The sequence below is a fragment of the Oculina patagonica genome, chromosome 4 (assembly GCF_052425735.1).
Source record: "Oculina patagonica isolate OP01 chromosome 4, crgOcupat, whole genome shotgun sequence".
Classification (NCBI taxonomy): Eukaryota; Metazoa; Cnidaria; class Anthozoa; order Scleractinia; family Oculinidae; genus Oculina; species Oculina patagonica.
Window position 1 is genome coordinate 64,308,994 of NC_135761.1, and position 23,151 is coordinate 64,332,144.

A 23,151-nucleotide genomic window follows, 5' to 3' on the forward strand; every position below is an offset into this window, starting at 1 on the left:
AAAATGCACCAAATCGCATTAGCCTATATGTCTAAATTTGCATAATTTTCAATATATCTTCTCAGTCAGAACAAAAACTGCGAGGTCGAAATAAAATTGTACAAATATTGGTTATCCAAACCTCCTTCATGGTTGTGATTTTCTTTGTTTTAAATTGATGAATTATCAATGAGTTTGAGAATTACCAGTAATACAGGTCATGTGCATTGTTGCATATAAAATCAATACAGTGATGACCTTGATTTGGTTTCACAAATACTTTTGGAATTCTTTTGTCCGTTCCAAATTTAGTGTTTCAGAAGAGAACAGTTTTAGATTTCTGTTTATCGAAGCATGACAAAGTCACGATCTGAGGTCAAGAGTCAACAGTCGGCATAGTTATTTCAAGCGAAAACTGATACGTGTACGCCACAAAATTCGCGCACGAGAATAATTTCTATAAAAAATCCTTTTGCAAGTCCTGGGTCGGCACTGAGAATCGGTAACAACATTTTGCTTTTGTGATGGTTTGGACTGCACGCTGTGCATGTGAGATTGGCTGAGCATTCGAAAGACTGACACCCTTTCCAAAAGCACCTTCATACCGATAGGTACCCCTTCCGTCCCCTCCCTAGATTCCAGGTTTGCCGCGCTAGGAGCCCCTCGGTATCTTGAGCCCGCAATATCGGAGAACAGATTCAAAGCGAGGCTGAAGCATTTCGACTTTCAAAATGGCGACCTCAAAGAGTGCGAACACTTATAATCGACAAAATTGGGAAAATTCGGTAAGCAAATTAGTTTAGGAGCAACTCAGAAACCCGGCCACTTCATGTACATGTGTGGGACCTTTGTAGAACGAGGCATAACACAATAGATTCTATTCTTATTCAATGACATGTAAATAAGTGGCCGGGTATTAAGTTTAGCTTTAGTTTACTATACTTTATTAACTTAAGTTAAAGCTTCTTAATAACTGCTGTTATCACTCTTGATACTTAAATACTCTTTTTGTGTCTTTGATGGCCTAAATGTTTGCTGATCCCTCGTTCACGTGCTGTGTCATTGGCCCGTATCATAAATTTGTCTGTTCCTGCGTTATGCGTTATGATAAATCAGAATTTAGAAGCTTATCACGATCGAGGTTTTAGACTTACTATAGATAAGCTAACTCATCGTTCGCTGTTTCTAAGCCCGTATGCTCTTTTGCAGAGTGAAATTAATCTTCCTTTTATCACTATAATATTTTCGTGTGTTTCTGCGATGGGCTTTGAAAGATAAACGCAACGCATGAATTACGGCCACCTCGCCACCAGGGAGACCGCCACTAACCATCTCGCCACCAAGCAAAGACGCCTCGCCACCAAGCCGAAGACGCCTCGCCACAAAGATTGACTAAGAAATAAATTAAGTAAAGAAGTCGAAGTGAACTAGCTGTTTTAGTGACGATTATATAAGTTAAGCATCTGATGGCCGATCGAGGAGAGTTGAAACTTCGAACGAACGCAATTTCAAAATAGTCGAGGGAATAGCTATCTACGAGAAACTTACTTTCGTAATTCGAAAACGTGAATTAGTCGTAGATAGTTGACTCTTCTAGGACTAGCCGTCCTCTAATTAAACGACTCATAAGTAAAGAGGTAGGACAGTTGACTTCAGTTTTCTAGTGACAAGAACTTCGAGTCAACGGAAACCTTGAATTGTTTTGAAGTCGCTAGAACGGGATTTATCATTGTGCAAGTTTTAACTAAACAACCAATTTTCCTCCTATACCTCGAGCTATTGAGATAATAGTTACTATAACAGCTAATTCTCCATGATCAATACTCGACCAATAGTTCTTTTAGTATCGAAATCGTTGTTGGTGGCGAGGCGTCTGCGGTGGCGAGTGGAGTGGCGAGCCCCGGGGCGAGGGACAGATCCCAACGCATTCTCTGATCTTATTGAAGAGTGCCAGTTAAACCGGAACGTACCTTAGGCTAAAAGCTTTATAAATGAGAAAAAGAGATACGGATTTTTCGATAACTGTTGGAGAAAACTTTGGGCAAAACAAATATGATACATGTAGACTGCCAGACTTTACAATTGCTTTACGGATCTCATGCTGCGTTTTCTCTGGTATTTGTGAGGGTTGAATATCAAGACAGCTTCTTCGTGGGCTTTAGAGGGCTTAACAAAAGCCATAGATTTAGTCAATACTTTTAAATTATATTTGAAGATGAAGTATGAAAGAATTACGTTGTCTAAGACTAAAATTTCTCTCGAACTGCTTAGATATGACTACCTATGTCGGAAAGCCAATAATGTAACATAGCAGTCAACGCGAGGTCATATCAACTCGGATTGCGTCTAGCGCTAATCGTTAACATTGCAAAATGGCGCTTGGCTTGTAGCAACCAACTTTAGCCTTTTTCTCCGCTTCTAAGCTAAAAGAAGCCCCCATCTCTTGCATTTCTGTTAACTTCATTAATATCTTTAAAAAGAGCGAGTTTTTAGGTATGGTTTATTTTTTACCTTTGAGCAGTTCTACTACCTTAAGCAAAATTTGTTACTTTCTGTTAAATAATAATTCAAACTATTAAACACTAGACTGGATCCATACTGATCCATGCTTTACCATTAATTTTCAGGAATTTCCCATTCTGTGTCAAACATGCCTTGGAGATAACCCTTATGTTAGAATGGTAACGTATCATGTCCCAGCTGTTTGCTCCTTGATAACTGTTTCTTTGTGATATTTGTATTTAGTAATGACACAAGAACCAGGGTCTGGAAGGGTATTTACGGGATCCTGGATTTGACCAAAATACGGTGTGGGATTCGTGAAAACGCAAAATATTTTGACGGGATTCGAATTTGACTGCTCTCCTAGCCTGCGTAGTGGGGTATTTTTGGGTTTTTAAGTGCCTAACAGTAAGCGGCGAAGCCGCGACAACGAGGCGCGCCCGCCGGGGGGGGGGGGAGAAACAGAAAACCCCCCCGGGTTCCTTTTAAAACTGCTCTCCTGGAAGTGGGATTCACCAAAATTTGGACACGGGATGTGGGATTTTTTGGCTGTCTGTTGGGAATTCGGGAAATCGTCACTACCCAAATAGACGTTCTAGCAGCGAAGGCAAATCAACCTGGCGAACGCTAAGTGGTGTCTCGCTTCAAACCAAGCTATAGATAAGACACAGTTGAGGCTGTTTCAAAATTACAAAATGTTTACAAATTGTGTAACCTCAGGAATTTCACAGCTATTTCAAGTACTTTCAGAAATGCATTTGCGATTTCTGACATAGAATGTCCACTGTTTATTTGACAATCTTCTGAATAGTTTAACCCTTATTATTTGTTTTTCTATTTTCTGTTTGTCTCTTACAGACAAGAGAAACGTATGGCAGAGAATGTAAGGTGGGTTGTTTCATACTCCTGTCTTGTCTATCATGTTTTAACAGCTTGAATCATAACAGTGCATCAAGCTATTACCAATTTAGCTTCCGTGGGAGCTAATGTCATAAAATCTGCAACTATTTCATTTTACAAACATACTAGTACCAAATTGAGCTGACATGGGCTCCAAGAATAATGAGTGATAGCCATTCTTATTTGAAAGTCTGGGATTCACATAACTTTACTCAAATCTGATTGTCAACTACACATACTCAAAAAATCTGAACTAGCTAGAGATTGTTATTCATGGTTTCTTCCTATATTTGTAAATTTGTTTGTTTTTCTTCTTTTTAAGTTTTAAATTAACTTGATGTAGGCGCATTTGATCATATTCACATGCTAATTTGCGCCGAATAAGTATTAAATTATTATTATTATTATTATTATTATTATTATTATTATTACCCAAAAAAATTGCAGCATCTGGGAATAAAAATGGAGCTAGCAATGCTAGAAATTCACCCTAGATAGTTGAAAGCAGTATATGTTTTATGTAACAAAGGTAATTGTGTCTAACAAAACTTGTGCTGCGTCGGCAGGCAAGTGAAACACTTTGTTGATTATCAACTGAAAGTTGACAAAGGTAAATAAATCACTGTTAGTAGTAGATTTTTGAAAGCTGACATTTCAAGCATAAGCCTGTCATCGAAGTAATCAGGCCACATGCTCGAAACATCAGCTTTTCAAATTCACTATCAAAGGTGGTTTATTTACTTACTAGAGATTTATTTAACCTCCAATTGATAATCATCAAAATGTTCATATCAGTGTCAGACCTTAATAGTGACTTTTTCTGTTGATAATAATTTTTTTGTTTTTATAAACTGTTATAGATCTGTGCACGCCCATTCACAGTGTTTCGCTGGTGTCCTGGTGCACGTATGAGGTTCAAAAAGACAGAAGTCTGCCAAACTTGTTCAAAGTTAAAGAATGTTTGCCAAACATGCTTACTTGATCTTGATTATGGTAAGTTTTAATTGAAGACGGGCGGTAAAGAACAGCCGCTGGACTTTCTGGCTAAATCAAACATTATCAAAACAGCTCCAAATTGCGCATGCAGGTTTGTTTACGTGTGCTTAACACTGTCCTTTGTTTCATTTCACAAGTCTTTCATTCGTTTTTGAAAAATTACACATGCAAAAAAAGGCATTTTGCAAGCTTACATTCTCCCAGTCAGCTAGCAGTCTGAGTTTTCAAACGCATCGCATGTACATCTTTCCCTGCAGGGTTTTCTAAGCGTCTACGGAAGGCGAGAAACCATTTTACAAGTATGTGCTCGACTCGCTGCTGTGTTTCTTGTTGATTTGAGTAGAGTAGGACTGGATACTGCATTGTGACGTAAGGTCACATGTTAGAGGCGGAAGAGTTTGAAATTATTGAGCGAAATGGCACTTTTGAAAGTAAAACAAAGAAGTTTATAGTTTTAGCTCAAGTGCGGCTGCCAGGTGGTTGAAGGACATCATTAAGTCTGAATACCCGTAAGTTTACAGCATCGCTCAAAGAAGGGCCCACTTGGGTGCTGCCACAAATTTGCGACAAAGTTGCCGAGAAGTGACCTGGTTTTAGACTTTAAAAAATTCTTTATAGGTTTGGCAGGGGACCTTCCCTTGCCAAAACTTTTTCTGTGCCTCATTAAATATTCATCAATCAATAAATCAATCAAATTCAATCGATTCATGCCTTAGTTTATCTTGTTTTTGCGGGATTTTGTAGATGTGCGATGATGTAAGGAGTGGAGATAGAAGTGAGAGCAAGCCGGCGGCACTTAACTGAAAGCAAAACTAGTATTAATATTGTGACAACACGAGCAAACATATTCAATCAACAATCAGTCTTTATTTCACTTTCACCTCAAATTACAGCTAACGGTAACAGATTACAATAGTCTTGCCCGAAACAACAAAAAGCAGCTAACCACAAGCAGACTGCAGTGAAAGCTAGCCGCTTGAAACGCTAACCCTAACCCTTAAACTTGGGTTTAGCTTTTTAACCCTAAATTTGAAATGAAACCCTAGCGTTGTCAGACCCTAACCCTAACCCTTGGGGTTTAGGGTTAAGCTTTTTTCGCTAGGGTTAAGCTTAGAGGTTAGGGCTAGGCCTGTAATCCCAAAACTTTAGCTGGTTTCTTTGTTTTGCGGAACAAAAGGTTTCCTTTGTTTATCGTTTGGAAAAGAAAAGTCAAAAAGACACCGCGCCAGCAAAAACCTTGTCTTTTTGCATGTGTAATTTTTCAAAAACGAACGAAAGACCACCCAAATGAAACAAAGGGCAGTGTTAAGCACACATAAACAAACCTGCATGCGCAATTTGGAGTTGTTTTGATAATGTTTGATTTAGCCAGAAAGTCCAGCGGCCATTCTTTCCCGCCAATCTTCAATTACCTTATTATAGTCCTGAATATAATGAAGCATTTTAACAACGCGAACAAAATGTACGCGTAATAAAATTAACGCGAATTGTGGAAAATTTATTTTTACATGCATATAGTTAACGCGAATTCTCGTGTGGTGTGTGCTTACATGCAGTTAATTAACGCGAATTTGTTGCGTAGTAATCTTTATAGCAAGCTGCGCTATTCCAAAGACAAAACAAGAACGTCCAACATCAGAACTTGAGGTTAATTCCGATAAACCATACACAACAAAGATATTTAAACAGACCAAAAAGTGACTAATATTCAATGCATGGGTCCAGGGATGGAATACATCCCGTCCTGGCGCATGTTTCCACTGCCTCTGCTATCCCTGCAGCTTTGACGGAGAAGTAGATGACGTGTTAATATAACTTACCCGGAAATAAAGGTGTCTTAAAATAACAATGCTGTAAAATAGAGTGTTTTTAATTAACAATGACTTAAATTAAGGTACATTAAATTAACGCGAATATTTGAAATTCGCGTTAATTACATGTATCGTAAATTTCCTATAATAAGGTATTAATATGCAGGTTTATCTCCTTGTAGCAGTTAGCAGTATCTCCTTGAGTAAGACAAGAAACCACCTGTGAAACAAAATAATATGCAATATTAACTTAGCAAATGTATTTAATTAGATTATTAAATGTCAGTTAAAGCAAGAGTGGTTACCCAGTCTCTTTTGCAAAGAATCGTCATTGGTAAAAACACTCACAAAACGGCATTATCATTAATTAAATATACAATGTAATAGAAAGTATGCTCACAGTGCTGAGTACAAGGGTGTAAGAAGAGGAAGGAAAGAGAGAACAGTGAAGTCACATTCCAGTTTACATTATTTTCAGGTTTACCAGTACAGGTCAGAGACCACGCCCTTCGGTTGAAGGATGACGTACCAAAATCTGATGTTAACAAAGAATATTACACTCAGAATGTGGAAAAAGAGGTTTGTTCACAAGGCCGCAGTTTTAGCATTAGCACACTAAAGATGATTTTGCTGTGTGGCAATGAAAGAAAATGATGCTTATCATAACTATTGTCAATGGAGCTCCGAGGGCTGAGAAAACAGTCAGATGTTTTGGTGAAACCCCTTTATCAGTGTTTATATCACATGTTAAATTCCAGGGAGAAAAAACTCATGCTTGTGCCAATTAGAAGCAAACATTTAATTCCAACATACTAATAAGTATTAGTACTTACTCAGCTGTGTACTATTGGAAATCTGATTGGTTCTCCCATTTGCTGATAGAACATGATTGTGTGTGTGTTGTGCTCATAGAAAACAAGGGTGATTAGTTTTATTGCCATAGTAGAAACTCTAAAGGATTGCAGTCCAAAACCTTCAATTTTCTGTACTTTTAAGCCGAAAAAAGGATTTATTTTTCTTGCTTTTTGAAGACGTGGGCTTCATAGAAAACTCTGCCCAGTAGTCTAATAAATAGTAAACTGTATGAGGTAATAGTTACTGTGTAATCCAAGCTCAGTTGCCCTTTGTATTTGTTTGTTTATTTGATGTATTTGCTCATAGTTGGCTAATTCAGATGGTACCACACCTAGCAGCACACTTGTTTGTTTATTTGATTTGTGCACGTTGTTGTATTTGCTCATAGTTGGCTAATTCAGATGGTACCACACCTAGCAGCACACTTGTTTGTTTATTTGATTTGTGCACGTTGTTGTATTTGCTCATAGTTGGCTAATTCAGATGGAACCACACCTGGCGGCACACTTGGTAAAGCCAATGCACCCAGTGATTTGTTGCTCAAACTAGCCAGGACCACACCCTACTACAAGAGGAACAGGCCTCATATCTGCTCATTCTGGGTTAAGGGCGAGTGCAAGCGAGGAGATGAATGCCCTTACAGGTCTGTTTAAATCTTACTGTCAATTGAATTTATTACATTATTGAAGGGTCACACATAATATTACACTATTGGAGGGTCACACATAATATTACACTATTGGAGGGTCACACATACTGTAATAATGACTTCAGTAAAAAAAAATGTGACTGCTAAATTGAATTATTGTAAGGGTTAGAAAGCACACATAAACTGTTTGTTTACGAGCTCAAGATTTCTGAGGTATTAGTTGAAGAGGCTGAAAGCTGAATCAACCAACCCCTCATTGTAGTCTAGAGTGAATTGTTTTTAGTAAAATTATATTACCGTATTTACTCGAATAAGCGCCGCGGCTTTATTATTTTTTTTTTTCCTTGGCGCGTTTGGGGGGGCTTTTGGGGGGGTTTTTAATTTAATTTTTTTTTTTTTTTTTTTTTAGGAAAAATTAAAAAAAAAAGGGGGAAAAAAAAAAAAAAAAATTTGTAACTAAATTGTTTAAGTTAATAAATAGTCCATTTTACAGTTGACTGCCAAGTGGCCTGGCCTTTGAATGGTAGTGAGGCTGGAGGTGACCTTGCATTGATACAAACCTGTCTGCTTTATCATGTAAATGCAAACTAGTTAGCATCAGAACAACACGATTAACACAACAAAAGCAGTGAGGTCTGTATCAAAACAAGGTCACCTTCAGCCTCACTTCCATTCAAAGGCCAGGTCACTGAGCAGACAACTGTAAAATGGCCTATTAGAGGAGCTGGCGACTGAATTGGAACTGAGTTGGCTAACCTGATGACTAAAATTGAAAAGAAGGATTGAAAGCCTGAGCTTAATTTAGCAACTAAAACTTTTCACTGGTGACCAAACTTGAGCAAAGGGTGGCCAAATGGCCACTTAGGGAAAAAAAATAAACTTGTAGGGTTGTGTGCTTTTTGATCCCGATAAAAAAAGCAATTCACTTTTCATTTTTTTTTTGGAATATTTTCTTTAACCACAGAAGAAAACATTTCTCTAAATAAATTATTCCTGAAAGTCTCGGGGAAATCATGTTTTCAGGCATCACTTCAAGAATGGAAACATGGAAGTATTTTATTTTTGAAATAAAATCACAAGAATGTGAGTTTAAATTTAGGTAACTCAGCTGCCAAACTCTTGTTCATTGTGAAATTCATTTCTAGACATGACATGCCCACAGACCCAAATGATCCTCTGGCAGACCAGAACATAAAAGATAGATATTATGGAATGAGTGATCCTGTAGCATCACGACTACTTAAACAAGCATCCACAATGCCGTCCCTGGAGCCTCCCTCTGACAAGTCTATAACTACACTGTATGTTGGAGGACTAGAGGGGAAGGTGGAAGAAAGTGATCTAAGGTGAGCAAATTTGTTACTTAACTTGTTAGCTACACAAATAGTTGGTGTTGAAGTTAATAATAATAATAATAATATATTTTTTTATAATAATAATAATAATAATAATAATAATAATAATTACAAATTTGTTGTGCGCAAATTCCATACATAAATGTTCAAATGCGCATTACAAAGAAAAAGAAAAAAAAAATGAACGTTACACGCCAAAAGTTAAAATTACAACTTAAAAACTAAAATTCTTAAAAACTAAGTTATAGGTTAAAAATTACAAGCGTTAAGGTCGCGGGGGACACCTTAGGCTCATCATTATGCATTTATTTAAAGCGTATGCACGAAGTACAACGACTCACCTCGACAACTTTACGAGATATTTATGACTGGAGAAAAATATTGGCGCGTGCGCGTGATTTGTAAAAAATCCCTGTTTCTTTGATATTTTAACCAATTTAAAACAACACTTTGCGATATACGTTCATATAGATTGTAGGAAGTCTTTGAGCTTATTTTTATTTAAATTTGACTATTTCTGCAACTAGTGTACTCAGAGTAATCACAAAAATATTCGGCATAAACAATCGTGTCCTTTTTGAAAACGCATTGTTCTCACCATAAAAGCGTGGAATATAATTACCATCATTACATCTCTCCGTGGCAAAATGATCGTATTTAGGTCGGGACACCTTCGGAAATCTCAAAGTTTGGACTTTTCCGACAATTTTGTGGCAGAGAATACAGCGCGGATACAGAACTTCATGACTTGCCACTGCAGATAGGTAAACTATGAATACTGTAGTGTGTCATAACAGAAGCGGAATTTTAAAAGAGCGCTTTTAGAAAGAGGTAGAAGACATTAAATTCAAATTTGCACACTTAAACCGCCATAACTTGCTGGCAAACTTTAAACTAAAAAATCCGCTTCTGTTATGACACTCTAGAGGTATTGACTGATTAGTTTTTGTAAAAATCGCAGTGTGCTGTCTTCTACTCGTTTCGCAAACTCTGCCACAAAATCATGTTTTTCCCAATTTAGCACTAACGAGGCTATAACATCGCCGTAAAATGCAATCTACCAAATAAAAGATGACATTCACAATCTTTCATCATTTCGTTATGTCTCTGTAAATTTTGAGCTTAATCGCACCCATAACAGCCGAGAAATAAGTGTTTTAAAAGATGCAGGTCAAGCAAAATTTCCCTTCATGAATTTATTCATGCTGTTGGTATCCCCCGCGACCTTAAAGTACAATTTATACCTAACTACAATCTAAAATTCTAAGAAATTACAATTCTATTCGGATTTTAATAAAAACGCTTTAGAAAACAAATATGTTTTAAGTTTGCCTTTAAAATCGGCAACAGTGTTCACAGATCTGATGGCTAAAGGATTGGATTATTATAAAGGATTATTGCATGACTAACACAGCTTATAGGGTTTGGAACCAAATTAAACAAGAAGTTCCGGTATAAAAGGGGCCTGGCCTGGCCATTCTCCCCCCCGTTTCAGTCATCATCAAAGCGTAAACATGGAAACATTTTTTCCCCCTTTTGAAATTTTTTTTTTTTTAGGAAAATTTTTTTAAATTTAGGTTTTTTTTTTTTTTTTTTTTAATAATATATTTTTTTTTTTTATTTTAAATTTTTGAGGTTCCCCCCACAAACAAACAAAAAAAAATAAAAAAATAAAAATTTTTTTCCCCCCGAGATTTTGGGGGGGACCCCCTTTTGGAATTTTTTTAAGCAGTTTACCAGTATGTTTGCTTGTATGTCCTTTTTAGGGATGGCGCATAGTGCTCCCCTCCCACCAATGTGGCCTGGGTTGAAATTCTGGACTCGGCATCATATTTGGGTTGAGTTTGTTGTTGGTTCTCGTCCTTACTCCAAGGGTTTTTTCTATGGGCGCCTGGTTTTCCTCCCTCCACAAAATCCAACACTTCTAAATTCCAATTTCATCTCGAGAAGTGGATCAATAGCCATATTGTGGATGTGCCAATGTATTAAATTCCTATTTTTTTATTTTTTATTTTATATATTATTTTTCATGCCAGGGATTATTTCTATCAGTTTGGCGAACTACGATCCATAACAATGGTTCCAAGACAGAACTGTGCATTTGTCTGCTTCACATCACGAGCTGCGGCAGAAACAGCAGCAGAGCGCTCCTTTAACAAACTGATTCTTAAAGGACGCAGACTGAAAATTATGTGGGGCAAGTCTCAAGGGCAGCAACCTGCTCCAGGAAAACAGGGAGGCACCTCACTGGCTCCAGTACCAGGATTGCCAGGAGGTAAGTATTGTGTTGTACTTTTAACACAGTTTTTCCAACCTATGTACTCTATGAACTAATACTTGCCTTTTCTGTAGACCTGTACCTCAGCCATTAATTCTCTTTTCTGTGTTTCTTTTTCAGCCCTTCCACCGCCTCCCACAGATGAAAAAAGCCAAACAAACTTCTTCAACCTTGCTCCTCCTTCCTCTGCACCTAACTCAGGACCACCTCCCATTCCACTCACCTTACCACCTCCCCCTGGGCAGATTCCAGGCATGCCCCTTCCTCCCATGGGACACCCTATGCCCCCACCACCAGGAAGATTCCCTCCCCCACCTCCATTTGGACATCCGCCATTCAGACCACCTCCAATCCCTTTTTATGGTGCACCTCCACCTCCCCACATGCCTCCGCCTCCAAGACACGGCATGCCACGCCCACCACCTGGGCCCCCACCAATACATTATCCATCTCAGGACCCTCATAGATTAGGTGCAGGAAAGGGTGGAGAAGGAGGTCCTCGTCCACCAGCCCCTGCAGCTGCTAGTTCTTAGGCCATCATACAATGTTTTCAGATGGAGTAACTACTGTGAACAGATTTTAATCTTTCAGCAATACACAAACCTGTTTGGTTCAATTTACTGGAAATGATGTGTACTCTCAGTAGTAATAAACATAAAGTTATTAAATATGTATTTGTATGTTAAGAACAATTTAATTTTTTCAGTTGTGGCTACAAAGAGTGTTTAAAAAGTGTGATTTACACTGTACATAATTTGTAACGTCACTTTGCCTTTTTAACTTTGAGTTTTATATTAAGAATATGAGAAATAATGCACATACCATTGAGCAGCTTAAGCAGTCTACTGTGGTTTTTGTTTCAGAACATTGTTCTTTAAAGTTTATTACGTTTATTTTTTTTTTTTTTTTTTTTTTTTTTTTTTTTTTTTTTTTTTTTTTTTTTTTTTTTTTTTTCTTTTTTTTTAAAAATTAAAAAAAAAAAAACTTTAACTTGCTGATAAAAGCAGCTTTGCAATGACTTTGAAGAAAGTTTTTTTTACTTTGTTTATCAATGTTGCAGTAAATTAATTCTACGCTGATACAATCTGGCATCTGGTATAACCAGACTATACCCATCATGCCTCGAGTAGGTTTGCACTCTGCCCAGATTTTTTGCTTGCCATCACAAGATAACCTCTTACAATGATTTTATTTATTTGTACACAAAGCATATCGTCTACTGCAATTAAGCATTTCTGCAATATACTGATAAGAAGCTTTTTAACTGGTTTTCCCTTTCCTTACTAAACCCTACAGGGAGTTTCAAATTCCAGTTAAATCTCTGGTGGATGATCAGTATGTATCATAGTTAGTACAGGGTCTCACTTTAACACGTTTTAGTTTTTTCAAAGGAGTAATAAAAAAAATTGTGAGGATTTTTTTCTGAAGTTTTGTGCATATTAAACTTAGATGTAATCCACAGACCAACCATTCCATTGACTAAATAAATATTTTTAACCAAGATTATTTCTTGTGTTGTTTATTTTATTCTTTAACAGATTGACAATTCTGTGATGTAATATATATTCCAACATAGAACAAGAAATCCATCTAACCTCAAAAGATTATCATTTTTACTTCTACATGACAAAAAAGCACTTCCTAGAGTAAGGCAACAGTAGGCTAGGCTTGATAACCAGACACTCTTTGGGAAAAAGTCAGCGAAGAACGAAGACCAGACTTGAGAGAGCAGTGGAAATCAAGCCTCTAGAAAGATTAGACTTTGGTCAGATCAGTACAAATCTAAAAGCTAAGCTAACTAATGAGCACTTGTGCCAATGCATTAAAGCACTTGTTACAAACGAAACCTGTCTTCAATCAGATTTCAGCAGTTAACACAACTACTTGCAGGTTGATGGAAGAGCGTTTGCATTTTCAACTGACAATTTTGTTTCTTTCATAATTTATTTAATTTAATATATGTTGAACATTTTGAGGAAAACTTGTCATCTATGAAGAATTTGCTATCTGGTTTAGTTTTCACTCGTCAGCTGCAGTTCCTTTAGGATGCAGAGTTGTGTAAGTGAAGTGTTTTCCACAGTGCCAAAGAGCCTGCAGGAGTCGGCTGAATCCTGTGTCCTTGGGCTGGAAATTAATAACAATTTCTGTTACTTGACAAATTATTGTCAATTATTTTGAATACATGACTGCAAGCACCACACCTCCTGGACAAGTACTGAGCAACAACAATAACAACAAATAGAACAACATAATGGAACTTGATGTAAGATGCTGTAAATTAGGCTATTTTAGTTATATATTTGTTATTTACTTAATACTGCCTCCTCCACTGGCTTTTCCAAGGCCGATTGAGCGCGGATTCTGATAGAGAGTCGTGAGTGGGGGGATTAGGAGCGAGTGGGTGATGGGAAGGGAAAAAACAGAAAGGGCTTTCCTTTTCCTTCCTGTGCCTACCTTCACCCTCGCTTTCCTCAATAATTAACTAGCATTTCCCCCCAACGATCGCGAACAACTGGAGACAAGCAGTACATAATACCATGCCATAGAAAATGCAGCCAATCAGAATACAGGAAAGCCGTTGTATATTCGACGGTATTCAACCCAACCTTCCCATCGTGCGCTGCGATGGTATTCTCGACGAAATTTAGTAAGCGTATTTTCTATGGCATGGTATAAAATAGTTACACAACACTTTCTCGTGGTATACTATGGAATATCCCACTTGTCACTTGTATTTTCTTCGTCTACACACTCGCCTAAAGGCTCGTGTGTATACCGAGAAAATACAAGTGACTCGTGGGATACTCCATAGTATACCACTCGAAAGTGTTGCATAACTAGTATATATTGCATTTTTTTGTTTTAGGTTTTCTGGTTTATATAATACATTAATAACATCATCATTGGTGTGTAGGAGGACAGTTCTGGAAAGCACTTTCAAGCAATTGGCATCCTCAATATAGATTTATTATTATTTTTATTATTAATTTTAAATTATTATTCTATTATAATTATTGTTATTATTTATTATTACTATTATTATTATTATTATTATTATGATTATTATTATTATTATGCAGAGTTAAAAACGTCGAAAAATTGAGGCAAGAAGATATTTCGACAGCCATTGTCAGTGCAGGAGGGAAAGGATTGTAAACTCAGTCTAAATTGGTCCATTTAATCATCAAAAGCTTATTAGATCATAGCCTGCGAGCAGGCTCTCTATTTGGGGTCAACGTGAATGTGTGGGGTCAACGTGAATGTTGAACTGTTCGAGCGCCGAAGGCACGATCCCGCAAGTGCCGAAGGTGCGAGCCCGCGATTAAAATTGAGAGCCTGCACGCACGCCATTGAATTTCAAATCCGGCGCGTTCGTCCACGAACGCAGCACTCTGATTGGTAAAAAATGACAGGCTCAATTAATGTGAGAAAAACCAGCGTCCATATCAACAAATCAACTACGGCCGGCGTCCGTGAATAGGCACGCGAGTTCGTTCAGCAGCGTTCATGAAGCATTTTGGAAACTTTCGCTTGATTCTAACGTTCTCCTTAACTTAAAACAAGAACAGGAAGATGCGGTAATTTATCTTCTAGAAGGACGAGATGTTTTTGCGGTTATGCAAACCGGTTACGGCAATTGTTTCATACATGTATTTCAACTCTTTGCAGTGGCAATGGTGGAGAAGAAAGTTTACGAGCGACTCTCAGACACTATCGTTTTAGTAATATGCTCACTTTCCAGCATAATTGAAGACCAGGTACCCGGGACCAGGTGAAGGAGGGACAATCGATGGGTTGAACTGTGTTGCTTTGCGAGATTTAACCGGCGTTACGAGCGTCAGTTCGCAGTTAATATTTGCATCGGCTGAGAAGTCCGCAACAGTCGGACGAAACGCGCAGGAGAATAAAGCAGCTTTACAAATGCCGTTCGCAGGGTGATGCTCACTAGTTAAGTTCGATTTTCTGATTTTTTGGGGGACAGGAATCGCACACATGGCTGGACAAACTAGACAATATTGCGAATTGTTTTTCAATTTGTTCGTACATCTGTCATCACTTGTCCGCGGCTCCCATCGCGATTTGACGCTTCAAATAAATTTTCCGTTTACATGCGAACCGATTTACCAGTTCCATATTTTACCAAAAATGTACACTTGCAGATACAGTAACATTCACTCTCTTTGTTTACAACTTTTTTCTAAATAAACGCGCGAGCGTTCGATCGATATATTGACACCGGAAGCGTAGAGAGTTGTCAACAAGTTGTCACATTTCGAGGGGCCAGATTTGAAATTCAATGGCGCGCGTGCAAGCTCTCCCTCGGCGTGCCCGCTTCGCCCACGCACTCGCGCCTTCGGCACTCGCAGGTTTGCGCCTTCGGCGCTCGAGCAGTTCAATATTCACGTTGTCCCCGAATAGAGAGCCTGCTCGCAGGCTATTTAGATCATTATGGTCTTTAGGAAGCTTCATGCATTACATTTTCTAATCCTCTCACAAGTTGATTCTTCATCACAACAATAAATTCCCTGTGGCTTAGCACCCCATCATCTGAAATGGAAAGAAAAGTGGAAAATGTCTTTCATTACTCAACAGAAGATTGTAACAAACACAAACTGACAGTCAAGTACTGTAATGTTCTGAAAATATGTCCCCAAATTTTAAACACAAAATCCATCTCCTGAATGTTAGCCCATGGACTTTTTTATATTCAGTCAAAGATATTATTTTATAACTTTTCAGAGTGACTGTTGCAAATGGGTTCCTGTCAGTTGTAACCACTACTGATGAGAGTTATAAGAATTCTTCATGCTTACCATTTTCATCAAACATCTTGTACACAACATTGACCACATTATCTCTTAAGTTTACATCAGTAACAGTCTTTGCAACTTGTTTGAATGTGGCTGTAAGAAAGAAAACAAAAATCATTGAGCCTTAGCTTTAGATTAAAGGTAACATGCAGTCAGCACTTGCTGAAACTCTGCAATAACAGTCCCCAGTCTCTGCAATAACACCACAAACAACATTTGAATCACTGCTTCAATCATACTAAACAGTTATTATAAACGGTAAACACCATAACATGTCAATAAGACAGATCCTTGTACACTTGACACAGCTTCCCCACCTCTAATGTTCAACAATGATAATTGTAGTCGGCAGAGCATGGGAAATTGTAGAATATCAACAATACATCTCGAATTAGATTGAAAATTCTCTACATCACAGAGGGCCAAGCCTGATTCTCAGATGGTTCCTGAAGGCCGATCACTTTCTAACCGCCTGAGAATCAACCTACAGAGTGCCCTGTTCATTTGCTAAGCTATCACTATTTATGTTTACTTATTAATCTCAAAGTGGTAGGTACCCTTATGAAGACATTGCAGATTACATTGAAGGGGGTACACTGAAGGACTGGTTCTGCTCTTTCTAGGTCTCAAAATAAACTAAATGATGTAGTTGAAAATCATAAGGAAGCATTCACTGTGGGGTTGAGAGATTTCTCTTGCAGCCAAGCTGCTATATGCTGATTCACATGGGTTGTAAAAAGGTAAACCTTGAATTCTATCAAGCTGACAAGAATGGATTGGTCTGTCACTTCATATCTATAGCTATATGCTCAAAAATCATTTATTTTTAAATATTTTTAATGCAGCTCTGTTTTCACAATAGACATTTATTAAAGGTTGGAGATTGTAATCAAAGAGAGCTGCCAATTATCTCTGGAATCAGTGTACACTAGGCCTTTATCAAGTTTAACAACCAAGAACCAGCAAGAAAAATAAGTTAATATGTACCTGGATCGATGGGTTTTCCCGCAGCATTGTGAAAACTCAAAGCCATTTCAGCTTCAGATATGTTCCTCATAAAACAGAAGAAATCTAAATAATCTTTGAAGGTTATTCCCTAGTGAACAATAAAAAAATAATTAAACAAGGTATAATGCTCATAACTTGTCCTGTCAGTTACTAAGATCTAGAGCGTTTTCATGAATGTCATGACAGCCATATTGGTGTTCCAAAACAAAGGAATGGCAACCATGTTGGTGTACCAAGCCATTCCTCTGGGAATTAAACTCTTATTTTAATGCAAAAATGATCTTTTTTTAGTAAATCAATATGGCCGTTGGTCACGTGTGAAAACAGTGCTCTATAGATTGAAATTACTATTAATAATTATTAACATAATGTATTTTTTGAACAGGATTATCCTTAATGAATGTGGACCAAAGGATAAACTCATTTTTTGTGCTTTAGCATCAATGAGCAAACACCATTGCACTTATTAGTGCTGAATAGTTCACAAATTAAAGTAAAACAATTTTGAAAAATCATGTAAAATGAATTTGTTTACTACTTAGCTTTGTATTTTCTTTCTTGACAAGCCCTACCTGGGGATCTTCTTTAAAATGTTTCTTTACTTTTCTCAGAATTTTTTGTTTCTTCTTCTCATGAAAGCTAGAGTAAGTAAGGAGCATGTCTGCAAATTCCCATTCTGTGATCTGTCCATCTTTAGGGTCATAAGAGTTGAACTGAAAATGAACAACAACCAACTGTTAAACCACAAGCCATTATAAAAAGTACTTACTGGTAGCTAAATTAAGTCTTCTGATTTTAAATGCTAATTTTAAATAGTGAACAATGCACCAGATAGAAGAACATAACCCTAAGGGAACAAGTATTCCTACCTCCAGGTACATGACTTCTTGTTGCAGATTCTTTTGGAATTCAATGAACCTCTTCACAGTGAGCCTTTTTTCTAAGTTTTTTCCAAAGAAGTATTCCTTGATTCCACTGTTCACATGAGCAGAAAGGACACTGCCCGTCACTGCATGATCACGATGACGCAGGCCAGTTGGTGTCATGCTAAAAAGGATATTCTGTACCTGAAAATTGTGAAAGATCAAAGATTCAGACCTGATTAATTCACACATTCTGTACACAGGAAACTGTAGACCAACAAGGTTAACATTCTCTTTCATGTCAGTAAACGACAAGGATAGTAAAGAAAACAGCTTTCTGAATGCCAAGTGGCTGGTACTAAAATGTGAAAATTCTTTGTTATTTTGATGGTTACGACAAATCTGGGATTCACAGTACACTTACTATCACAACTGGGCTAATGATGGACTGACTTAATAGTTCTTATTGGGCTTCTGAACTATACAAGTGATGAAATTCATTACGGTATCTGAGAATTCCCAATTTCCAAATATTGGCTAACCAAAGGGACATGACCAATATTATGATTACTAAGACGTTAAAACGGTTTAAATAATGTATTTTATCTGTCACTGACCTTTTCAAATTCATCTGGTGATACTTCACCATCTCCATTCAAGTCAAACATTTGAAATGCAATTTCAAACATTCTAGGAGGGACTGAATGACAGACAAAAATCACAAAGAGCACTCACTGTTACTCACTATTAAAATGGCAGTACTGACAAACAAAACACTACATGAAAACAAGTTCTAAGCAACAGTTGTAAGATGTGAATGTGTAACATAAAAATATCTAGATACTCCTTGCATAGAATTTTTTGGGGGTTTAACCCCCCCCCCCCTATCCCCCTCCCCCTGCCCCTTAAAAATCTGGCTTACCCTCCTTCCCATCTTCAGAATTCCCAATGACCTTCCTGGTGGTGGGTATGGATATTTTAATTTCTGGAACCAAACATTAAATGCAACTTACGTGATAACACTGTGAGCAGAAAGATATAATCCGAGAAGGAAATGAGTCCAAATTCTCCCATCTTTAAGAAAACACTGTCCTGTCCCAAGTGATCAGATAGATGACCTTTATACTTGTGTTTCTGAAATATTACAGAAGATCAGGTCTTTATAAAAATTTGTGGAAAAATGAGCTGAAATTTGATGATGGAGAATGAATGAATACGATTGATTGAGTGAGTGATTGATTAGCTGGTTGGATGGATGATTCATTGATGGTAGGTCAGTTGGTCGGATGATTGATTGACTGACTGATTGATTGATCATGTGATTGAGCATATAAATTTACATCCCTATTAGTAATAAAATAGACAACAGATGATGGACTATCATACAGCCAGCCTGCCAGAGAGACAGAGACAGATATACAGACTTATTAATTGATTGACCAGCCCACAGACTATAAAGGTCATTCTCAAGGAAAGATTAGTACAGTATATAACATGTGTCTTGCATAATACATTCAAAATTTACCAAGCTAATTGTTTAGGCTTAACAGTCACATTTTACCTCTGGGTTAAATCTCTCATGCTCATCAAGTCCTAACCCTAAAAAGAAAAGTAATGAAACAAATATGATAACAATAATAATAACAGTACCAATAACAATAAAAATAACAATGATAGATAGATATCTCAGACAAGCTCATATTTTGTAAGGACAGAAGCACAGGCCACAACTTGAGGAAAAATTAAACACAGGATCTTGTCCCAAATCTAAGTAGGACTAATGGTTTTAAATATAGTTTTTTTAACTGTATTGTTAATGAATGGAATAGGTTTACCTAATCACATTAGAGAAGCAAACTGTATTGCAACTTTTAAAAGGAATGTTAAATAAGTTTTCTTATGGATAATTAGAACATTTGTATATTTGTATTTGTATATTTGAATATATATTTTCAAGTGGGACATCCCTAGTATGGTGTCATTGCACTTGTGGTTGTCTCCTTCTCCACAGCTTTTTGTTTGTTTGTTTGTTTTTAGTTAGGTATCTTAATTATTCATAATGTATTTGTATTGTATATAGAGTAAATCGTAATAAAGATAAAGAATGATAATGATATTAATAATATTTAATTATTAAACAACATTGATTAAAAGTTAGTGCCTGAAGACTTTTTATAACAGCTCATCAACATTACCAGTACTTAAAATTCTAGCCCTTTCAATATAACAATCATGAACAGTTGTGTTTTTTGCAGCCAGCAAACAGGTAGGTTGTTTTTAGTTTTTTTTACAGGGGGCCTCTCAGGAAACAGACGTTCATTTCATTAGGTCTAAAAGGACACATCAGTGATTGGTTGATTTTGGTTGATTATCATCATAATATAATGGCGGCAAGACTGAAGGAAAGCAAAATAGGTAGATAGGTTTTGAAATTCGGAGTTTGCAATCATGTTTTGAAAGGTGCAGTAGAATGATTTGTACAAAACAATAAATTTGTATAGTTTACTGTTTGGCTTGCTCCAATCAAATGACTTAAAAATTGACAGTTTGCTAATGATAACAGGTCTACTAGTATGACAATCAATTAACAAAGATTTAATGAGCATTTTACTCATTATAAGAAAGTGATCAAGCCACTTCATCTATGACTAAGACCAAGAGGATTAATATTACTGAATAAGTCAATGTTCTAAATTCAGGCACAGATGATTTTCTTTACCAGCTGGTTGTATTTTTCCTGGAGTTAATGATCGCACAAAATCTTCAGGTGTCATAAACACATCATTGTCTTCTCCAAGATGCACAACTTTCAGTGTTGCAAAGTATCTGAACACCTTGTCTGGAGTGCTGTACTGTCTGATACGATTCTCATATTCAATAATCTGAAGAACAAGACAGTGTCAAGTGTAAGTATTTTAACCATACTAAGCACAGGGAGCATCCTTGGGAGAGCAGTTACCTGAGTCACACAGACATCTGTGGATTGATGAATGTTTTTTTTTTACAATCAATATGTTGATATATCCTTATCATGGCTCAGTATTATATGTAATTGATGAAGGCAAATACTTAAATTTTGTGCTAGAAAATAACTCAAAAGAATTTAATAAAATAATTTTTAACTCAGAGAAATAATAATGTGTAAAATATATGATTGATCAATGATTATGACAAGAAAAAGATCAGGAATGATTTTTATGTGTCACCATGAGGATTGCTTCTTGTTTTCACTTTATTTCAGCCATTTACTTACAGTTGAACCTCTCTAACACGGACACCGAAGGGACAGAGCAAAGTGTCTGTATTATAGAGGTCACCACTATGATGCCATTGACTTCATTGACAGCTAAAAATTAATTAGTAACTCGAAATTTGCTGCGATGCAATGCTGCAGGTCAAAGAATAACACTACTTAAGCACAAATTCGAAAATGTCTAAGATGAATAAAGCATTACTTCGTTTTGTAACCACAAACAGGAATGCTTTATGAGCACAAAATTTCAACTCCCGATGAATTTGTTCCCTGGCGCCAAGATTTAGTCTCCATTGTCCGTATTAGAGAGGGTCCATATTATAGAGGTTTTTTTCTAAAGAAAATTATGAATTTTGTCTGTACAGAGAGGTTTGACTGTATTTGGGTCATAAGAAATGGTCTCGCATTGCACAATCAGGCATCAGGAATCCGTATCCTTTGTAACATTCTAAACTATCACCTAAAAGTAAACATCTGACTGCCTTTGACATACCGGTATTTTGAAATGTTCAGAATGTGTTGTCAATAGCAGATAAAGTAGATTGGCTTAGTAGGAGGCAAAAGGTAATGACTACTAAAAAAGGGCAAAAGACAAACTTTGCTTGCATCAACTTGGTAACACGGTTTTTGGGCCTTTCAGTAACACACACACTCTAAAGTTCCAAACTACAGGTGTAACTAACGATTGCGTTTTACTCTGACGTAATATCATAAGCTACACATATAGGGGACAACCAACAAACCTTGAAACACCAGTTGATTGAGCAGATCATGAGTTCGCATGTTACTGAAAGGTGCAATAAAAAATTTAGATGCCTAGTGTGGGGATGCTGCTGTTGCAATTTGATAGACAATGACCTGGCCAGTGGCACAACCCTGGGAGGGTAGGGTGGTGCTGTATTGATATGATGATCAGCATCTTCAAATCCAGACTAAAATAATTAACAAGATTTTGCTTCCACATTCCAGATTAAATTTTTAACAAATGAGACTTGCATGGGCAAGATTTCCACAGAGCAACACACATCAATTTATGCATGCAATTTTGTAACTCTTGTTTTGTATCATGACTACCCTTTGTGTGCGAAGGATTACATGGAATATTTATATGCAAAACTAATGTATGGTGCTCTGGAAAAATCTTTCCCTTGCTGTGTTCAATCATTTCTATTTTCTCAAAAAATACATAAATAAATAAATAAGTAAATAAATAAATAAATAATACACCAACTACTCAAGGTCTTGTGGAACAGAAAATAACATTCCACTTGTAGCCTTTGTAAAAATAATTTCTCACCCTTCTTTCTCTGAATCCCTGTTTTTCCTTCTTTCTTTTTGCGTCTGTTTCTTCGTGGCCTTCTTCCTGATTTTTATGCATGCTATTTTCACTGTTTGTATCAATGGAAGAAGTTTTGCTCTCTGCCTTAGCGTTAGTGAGTCTTCTGAACAAGAAATAAAGTGATCCAATTAGGCCCACAGATGATCCGATGATTAAACCTACGTAGCGCTTTTCTCTACGAATTTTTTCTTCTCTATTATGTTCCTGTTCAGTCCTTTCACTTCCTGCAGTTGAGCTTGAAAATCTTGCAGAACATTTGACATTCCGAAGCAAGCGGGCGCTGCCATTTGAATTATTGAAAGTGAAATGAAGCTTGTGTTTGTGCGCTATTGTCAGTTCGTTAAGGAAACCCCGTAAAACAACAAGCCTTGCCATTGTCGTTAATTGTAGCGATAAATAAGGTGAATTCGCTTGCGTCCTTCTTGATTCTGGAAGAACATTACCAAAACAACAACCGAAGAGCCTCAGCGCTCTACAAAATGGCGGCTTGTAGATCAAACCGCTGGCCGGAATACCTAAACCTCAACAGAAAATAAGAAAATAGATTTTAAA

General features: G+C 37.0%; 2 protein-coding genes across 2 annotated transcripts; one reads left to right on the forward strand and one right to left on the reverse strand.

Moving 5' to 3' along the window:
- Positions 1 to 691: 691 nt before the first annotated feature.
- Positions 692 to 11,997, forward strand: LOC144651126 (pre-mRNA-splicing factor RBM22-like). The gene is made up of 9 exons (XM_078511019.1): positions 692 to 764; positions 2,607 to 2,660; positions 3,340 to 3,369; positions 4,242 to 4,374; positions 6,667 to 6,767; positions 7,514 to 7,686; positions 8,838 to 9,038; positions 11,084 to 11,322; positions 11,446 to 11,997. The coding sequence occupies exons 1-9, from the start codon at positions 711 to 713 to the stop codon at positions 11,856 to 11,858; spliced, it is 1,398 nt and encodes a 465-aa protein (XP_078367145.1). The 5' UTR covers positions 692 to 710; the 3' UTR covers positions 11,859 to 11,997.
- Positions 11,998 to 12,830: 833 nt separating this feature from the next.
- Positions 12,831 to 23,116, reverse strand: LOC144651125 (calcium uptake protein 1, mitochondrial-like). The gene is made up of 11 exons (XM_078511018.1): positions 22,558 to 23,116; positions 20,727 to 20,889; positions 19,569 to 19,606; positions 19,021 to 19,141; positions 18,625 to 18,707; positions 18,014 to 18,211; positions 17,717 to 17,857; positions 17,124 to 17,232; positions 16,140 to 16,229; positions 15,803 to 15,873; positions 12,831 to 13,449 (listed from the first exon to the last, which is right to left on the reverse strand). Exons 1-11 carry the CDS (start codon positions 22,972 to 22,974, stop codon positions 13,345 to 13,347), a joined length of 1,536 nt encoding a protein of 511 aa, XP_078367144.1. The 5' UTR covers positions 22,975 to 23,116; the 3' UTR covers positions 12,831 to 13,344.
- Positions 23,117 to 23,151: the final 35 nt, after the last annotated feature.